This window comes from Acanthochromis polyacanthus, chromosome 1, assembly GCF_021347895.1.
Source record: "Acanthochromis polyacanthus isolate Apoly-LR-REF ecotype Palm Island chromosome 1, KAUST_Apoly_ChrSc, whole genome shotgun sequence".
NCBI lineage: Eukaryota > Metazoa > Chordata > Actinopteri > Pomacentridae > Acanthochromis > Acanthochromis polyacanthus.
Genome location: NC_067113.1, coordinates 29673251 through 29681035, shown reverse-complemented (window position 1 = coordinate 29681035; position 7785 = coordinate 29673251). Strand labels below are relative to the sequence as shown.

General features: G+C 40.8%; 1 protein-coding gene across 1 annotated transcript in view; it reads right to left on the bottom strand.

Annotated features, from left to right (window-relative positions):
- Positions 1–32: 32 nt before the first annotated feature.
- trip11 (thyroid hormone receptor interactor 11) overlaps positions 33–7785 on the bottom strand; it is a 32860-nt gene continuing 25107 nt past the window's right edge. Inside the window, exons 19-21 of the mRNA XM_051957266.1 lie at positions 4213–4335; positions 1615–1744; positions 33–1462 (exon numbers count right to left, since the gene is read on the bottom strand). Of these exons, the coding sequence (XP_051813226.1) occupies positions 1248–1462; positions 1615–1744; positions 4213–4335 (468 nt within the window). The 3' untranslated portion in view covers positions 33–1247. The remainder of the gene's footprint in view (positions 1463–1614; positions 1745–4212; positions 4336–7785) is intronic.

Below are 7785 nucleotides of genomic sequence, written 5' to 3'. Positions count from 1 at the left end.
GAAAGATTAAAAAAAAAAAAGACAACCAGGAAGAGGGTCAGCAGTTGCACCTTTATTTCATTTTTGATTCCAATTCCTCAATTAAAGATCATCAAATCTGAGATCTAGAAAAGAAATCTGAGAATTTACAGTTTATACATTTCTATTTTTGAAATCAATACACCTGAAACCCTGGAACATTCCTTCTGCAGCGGATTCTGATTGATGTCTATACAAAAATGCAGAGCAGCTCAGTTACTCTCTGGTCTGGTAAAGCCTCTTAAATGTGCAGTTTTTGTCTTTACATTTTTTGTAAATATATATATTTATATTAACCATTTACAATCCTGATTATACAACTATCTAATTAGCAAAAAATGCAGGCACTTCTCTTCTGCCTTCTGGTGCCTATAAATAGGAAGAAAAAAAAAACGCCACCCATTTACATATATATAACTATATAATAGTGCTGTACTTTAACATAAGAGCAGCCACTCATCAACCACAGTCAGCAGCTTCGGCCATAATTACAACGCTTATTGCATATCACAGTCTGGCCGTCTGGAAAAGACCAGATTCTGCACAAAAAAAAAAGAAAAAAAAGGTCTTTATGGTTCTAACAGATGTACTGAACCACATAAATCTGAATGCAGTCTGCTGCTGCTGCCGCCAGAGAGTTTTTAGGCAAAGTCCTGGATCAGAAACAGCTCACTGCACTGCTGAAAAGAAAAGAAAAACTACTCCAAAGTCGAGGAAATAAAATGCAAGTGGAAGGATGAAAGCTGAAGGTTTCCTCTCACAAAAACGGAGGCGACGATGATGATGATGATGATGAGGCTCAACCCACATGTATGGTGCTGCACACAGCGAGTCTACAAGGTCACTTGTGTTCACAACTGGAGCGATGAGTAAAAATCAAAGCTTAAGACGTAATTTTCAATGAAAAGAAGTGTTTGTTTTTTTGAAAATCTAGTCTGTTACTCATGCTGGACGACTCACCCTGCATCCTTTCTGTGGAGTCACTTCATTGTTAATGTTAAACTTGTGGATGTAAAGGGAGAGTCTGTTGCATAGCGCAGCAAATTGCGAGTAAAACTGACCTTAAAAAAACTAACTACTTTCAATCCCCTTCAAAAAAATGGTGATACAGAGCCTTTGCTATAAATCTCTGGTCATTTATTTTTGCGGGAAATAATAAAAAAAAAGAGCAGCAACAACTAGTAAAACTGCCCAAATGTCTCAGTTTAGTGTATTTCGTGTTGCAGCGATCACTGCTTCAACAGGTCTTTGAGCACGGCTCCACCGCTGGCCTCGGCCGACACCGGCACGGGTGTGAAGGTGGGAAGAGCGTCGGAGATGGGCTTCATCAGCAGGTGACCTCCGGGGCCGCCGGAGCTGGAGCCGGTCATCAGCGGCACGGCGGCGGAGCGAGGAGCCAGGAAGGGATTGGACTCGCCGGCTCGCTTGCCGGCTGCTGCGGCTCCTGCGAGGAAAGAGAGGATCACGTTTAAATTAAGTTTGATGTGTTCGGGGAAGCATGAAGAAAGAACGCCGCCTCCCGTCTGACAGGAGCGATTAAAGCGCACGAGAGGAAGAAACATCCTGGCGGTGGGTTTTCCCACAGGGGTCGTTTACCTGCGGCGCTGCTGGTTCTTCTGGAAGGCGGGGCGCTCAGAGGCTTGATGTCGTGAACCGGGAGCTTCGGTGCTGGCAGAGTCGGGGTCGACTCCATCTCCAGGAACTTTACAAACATCTCTGAGAAGGACTGAAAGAACAGAGGATAGGATAGTAACATTTTGAATGAAGAAAAACAGGGATAAATCTTCTTTCACATCCAAAACAGGGAGCTCAAAATGAAGACTTAGCTTCAAAGTAGCATCCTGTTAAAGAATAAGAGTTGAGCACATAGTAGCGAGCTGAAAACCTGCATATTCCTGCATGAGTAAGTATAGATTACAACCTGATGGAGTGCAGACTTCTACTTTGGCAGTTTCACAAACATGTAAACGGTTCTGTGTTTGCTATTTTTCTTACCTGAAGTCACTGTTTATATATTTACATTGCACATTTCAAACAACACACGCTCAGCCAAAGTGCTCTCCAGCACAGGAATAAGAAAATAAGATTTCAGGAAAGTGCATGTTTTCATGAGGTAACATGTTTTTATGAATCATCTATACACAATTCCTATGAAGGGAGTTGTGTTAACATGAAGTAAAGTGCCTGCATGTTGCAATTTCACAACCTCCTCCTCAAGACTTTTCCCTGGAAGGATAAATACATTCTTGTCTCTACTCTGAGTGACGCAAAGTGAAACTAAACAAATGAGTGAATGCATTCCTGTTCTTTACTTTGAAGAGATTTGTTTGATTTATTTCAGTGTATACATTTACTAATCAGAAAAAAAAAACGGTTTTAGAGGTCAAGACAGTGAATCTTTGTTGCATCTCTCTACCGTTAAAATTCCTGTAAAAGCATTTTAAAACCACTTGAGATGCCTGCCAGAGGATGTATGTGGAAGATAGTAGTGTGGCGATTCTGCTATATTCCATACATTGCAAGATAATAATAATTGACAATACATCACAATATGTATGGGACCGAAAAACAAAAAAAACCTCTAAAAAAATAAAGGAAAATAGCAGGACCTTTGTATTTAATCACAGCATTGTGGTGTCAATGCGTGAATGTATTATCACTACTGTTCAATTTTACTAATGTACAACTGATTTAATTCACTTTCCCGTTTGTTTTTCCATCTCATCTTTCTTCTTTTGTTCCTTTTGCCTTCGTTCAGTTGAGAAACTCCAACATGAGACACAGGAAGTAAAGATTTTGGAAAATTAAAATTGTTTTTCAAATCCATTGAGAGTTCCTGCATGTCTTAATACAACGTCGACATTTGGTGCTGATTTATCCTTCCTTAAAGGCAAAATGTAATGACATGATGCACTGCTTTTTCAGATTTTATGTCATTTCTAGTTGTGGCCATGATGAGTGAGATGGACCGCATTGTGACTGAGAATGTACATGAATCAGCAACGACATTAAATTTCTAAAACAGGAAACATTTCAACACTATCATGTCTTGCTTTGGATCCTGCATTTCTGTGGCTGTTACCTCGACACATACCACCCAACTTCAGACTGCTGCAGGCCAAGCAACACCCCCCACTGCAACCTGATGGCAGCAGCCTCTCTCAGCAGGACGATGCTCGATGCCACTCCACAATAACTACCCAGTAACGGCTCGAGGAACATGACCAAGAGCTCCAAGCCTTGACCCAGCCTAAAAACTCCTAAGAAGTCAATCCAACTGAGCATCCATGAAAAACCCAAGAAAAAGTATCAATTATTGTCCCACAACCCACCAGACCCAAAGGATCCGTTGCCATCATCCAACGTCAAAGCCCCGACAAATTACTGCAGTTCTGGTGGTACAAAGTTGAGCTACACAAAATTAGCCAGTGGTTAAAGTGTCATGGCTGATTGGTGCATGAAAACACACCATCTGGATGCCTAGTTTTGTTGCAAATGGACGCTTGTCGACTGATTTTTGATGATTATTGTTGTTGTTCATTTCCCAAAAACTTTCGGTTTTTGCAATTACTTACTCCATTCGATGGTTTCAATAATTGTTTATGTGAACATTATGGTCTGTTCTACCGAACGTTTATTCTGCTTTGAATGTTCCATTGGGAAAGGATCATTATTTGTTTAAAGTAAAGTCCAGCGCCTTTGGATAAATTGATGGAGAACAGCCCAAGAAGGTGTAGCGGAAGAGTTAGTCTGTGTTTTATGCGCTTTCGGGTCATAGAATAAACCTAAAAACTCATCTCCCTGTGTATCAAAGTCACACATTTAGAAGCGTTATTCCATGAAAAGCATCATTTCTTGCCTTAAAAGGGCTTCGATGCCACTACCTGTGAAGTCCCTGCCTCTTCTGCATCAATCTTTCTTGCATTTGTTGCATTTCGAGCACACCAGCTCACCTACAACTCCGCTAAAACACTGTAAAACTACTCTACACCACACAGACATAGATGAAGTTCCACCCAGCAAGCTAGCAGGTTGGATCTTAAGGTATGCGACGTATGAAACCCTGGAAGTCTGAATCCATGTTTTTGAGCCTGTCATCGGCTCTCTGCAGTTTTAAGGTGGAAGTGTTCAACTGTAATGAGAAAAAAACCAACTACTAGATTTTCATGGTAGGGGGTCTTGTTTGTTTCTTACCGAGTTGAGCCCTTGACCACTGGTGGGTCTCTGAGGAGTGTTCGGGACGCTTTGTGCTCCTCGACCTCCCAGCCAGCCTGACATCCATCCAGTAACGCCGTGCCGACTGTCTTCTTCCAGCATCTGCAGATGAGAGGTAAGTAGTGTCAATAAATACTGCTCTCCAAAGCCGACACCTAATATTTTACGATCAGTTGCACAGAACAAGTCCATAACCCTTATTTAACCAAGACAAAGGATGCAAAGTGCTGCCACGGCAAACATGAAACTGTACGGCTCAGGCTGGAGAGTAGATTCTCCTCCGTTTTCAAAGAAGTGGTCGAATTATTTCAGCTTTAATTGCGCTTGGTTTCCTTTCAGCTTGCCACCGCTTTCTGGAAAATGATTTTGCGGGCCGACTGTCTAGTTAAACTGATGTGCAGGCTTCTTGTGATTCTTTGCAGACAGCCCACACTCCTGAAAGAAACCTTATCACTCACTGCCATTCATACTCCCTCATCATCAGCGTCATTTCCCTGGAAGCATTCAGCTGGATGGACCCCATATGGAGTGTATGGACGACAGCTTTGGGATTAAAAGGAACCAGAGGGGGGGGATAGGAGCCCCTTTGAGGCTGATTCTGAAAAGTCGGCTGGTTTGCGGGACACTTGGCCGCTGTAATCACGAGTTGAGTGGAAAATTTAAATAGCATTAACAGCAGATGAGGGACAGATGAGAGAAGAAAAAAAAAGCAGAATGACCTCCAGCACAATAAAAATGGGTCTTCTGAGGGGTTGTAATCGCATTTGCCCCTCACTCTGTATCTGTTTTCCTTTAAGAGAGTTGGGTAATACACTTTTGAATTGTTGGACGCAGTTCCAGGAGGCTCCTGCCAGAAGATCTGGATTAGAAAATGCTTTCTCTTTCGGGGCTGAGCTCTGAGAGGGTTTTTAAGGGCCTGTTCAACAGTGAGTTTTGCTAGCTGACTGTTTGAACTGAAGGACATGTTTGCCCAATTATTCATCAAACCAGGTCTGTCATCACAGGGTTCGAGTGTCTGTAAACAGTGTAGGGACAGAAAATGTGCCACCCTGACACAGATTCTGGCCATCTGAAGCTTGTGAAGTAGGTCACACTTTCTGTAAATATTGTGCAACAGCAGTGTGAATTCAATTTGAATTCTGAAACCCTGAAACAGAGCTGTAAACTGGAGATTTGGACTCAGCTCAGACCCTCTGGTAACTTATAAAGAACAGGATGTTTTCCATGATTTGGACTTAAGATGCGATTTAGACCACAATGTATGTTTGTATTTTACATATTATGGTGCTATTTAGAGAGCATTGCCGCAGTTACAGCCAGGCTAGCCGTTTCCCTTTGTTTTCAGTCTTCATGCTAAGCTAAGCTAAGAGCCCCCGGCACCATACTGTAGAAAATATTTCTAAAAAATATAACAACATTTCAAAAAAAATTCTGCCAAATATGACAAAAAAAGTAGCAAGGTTACCAGAAAAACTGTGTAAAAAAATTGAAAAAGAAAAAACAAGAAAAACTTTGAAAATAAGGAAAATATCTGTAAATAATGATATTTATAGCATACTGAAATACAGTAAAACAGTAATCTTACGGTCAAACATTGTGAAAGAACAGATTACTGTTTATGAAAATACTGATTTTTGATATGGACATAACATACATCAGTCAATTAATAGTTTTTTTTCTGTTGTCATATATGATATCTGCAATTTAACGCAAATTGAAAAAAAAAAAAAAAACATACAACAGTTTTAAAAGTAATTACCCATTTTTAAATTTTCAATATACTGAATTTTTCTTGAACAGAAAATATGTGCAAAATAATTAGACTTTTTGTCAATTTAAATAAAATAAAAACTGTGGAATTTTACATTCAAACATTTAAAAGAATAAACTGATTTTGAAAAAAAATAGATTTTTTGGGATGTTATTTACACTTTGGGCCACTTTTATTTTCGAGTTAATATGCAAATTTATATTTTTTGGTGATTTAACGTGTAATTTGACAAAATGGAGTGAAAAATCCAAAAATTAACAGTAAATCCTTAAAAACAATTCTTGTTTAAAACAGTTCTTGAACTGTTGCAGTGTACCAACATCAGAGTAGCATCCATCACCTCATCTGAGTCAATACGCGTGTGTGACTTTTCTCAAGAGTTGACCTGAGAAGCAAAGTATGACTTGGGAAAAAGGGCCACAAACTTTCAAAATTAAAGCACTTGACAACATTAACACAGATTTGACAGGAACATTTTCACGTCTCATTTAGAGACCTGCTATGACTCCTGAACAGCATCATTCCAGTTTATAGTTTGTCTTTCTGAGTCACTGTGCTTCATCCCGCCCTCTGTGTTGATCATTATACAGTCTGTCAGAAGTTCATTGACATCTTCAGTAGGACTAAACGAACAAACAGGCTGATAACAGTTCACTGTAGACTCGTATGTTTTGGCATTAACGTCAGTGGAACGCAGACGGTGTAAGAGTGAGGTGGTTTAAAAACATTGCAGCCTGGAAAGTACATAGCCTCAGGTCTCCCACACATTTCCCATTTCAGATTTCAAGACTTCTTCGTAAATTTTTCAGATCATATTTGACATCCGAGTACAAACCGCTGGATGTAAATAAATGGTTGCTCACCCTTTAGGCGCCACAGTTTTTTCAATAAAATATTCAGTTTTGAAATCATTTTTTCTAAAGGTTGTAACTTCAAAATGGTTAGCGATAAAGGCAAACTGTAAATGAGAAAAATCATCAGTATGATCCAAAGTTTATGATGGGAGTAAATTCACTCATCTAATTTGCATATTATGGCGTCACCAGGCGGCGGACATATGGATTACATAACTTTATTGATGTTTAACGATCAAGATGGCATTGTTTGGGTCAGAATTTGTCAGATCCCTGTCTCAACGATACCCAACAGGCTTATCAAAATGTCTGATCCACTTGTGAAACTCTTCCTCATCTGTCAAGCAAACCCAGCCATCATCATCGTCATTTACGACGGGGCCCTGAACGCCACTGCAGCCTCCATCGTTATTATCAGTGCATTTTCTCCCGCGTCTGTTGCTATTTCCGCGTTTTTTTTTCCAACCCCTGCTATCCCCCTCATTGTTAGCGGTGTTTTGACCACTCCAGCTACACCCACCACGTCCCCTCCTGCCACCCCGAAGCAAAGCATCGGCTCCAGTATGTGCTGCTCGTGGACTGTCATGGCGCACCGACCCGCTGCCGTTACGCACAGACGCAGCGGCACTTTCTGTCTTACTGAACAACTCAACATCTTCATCAGAGGGTGAATATTCCACTTCAGAATCTGAGTAAGCCATTACTTGACAAAGTACTTTGTCAGCGTTGACCAGACCTCTCGGTACGGTGAGTTTTCTCACTCTAAAATTTGCCGTCTTGCGCTCTGATACGCTCCGACGGCGAGTCTCGTCTCCTCGGTTTTCAAACTCTGTAAACTCCAAAACTTTGAATGAAAACACGCCCACAAATGATGCTCAGATTGAAGGTCCAGATGTCCGCCATCTCCTGGTGTAAAGTAGGAACTAC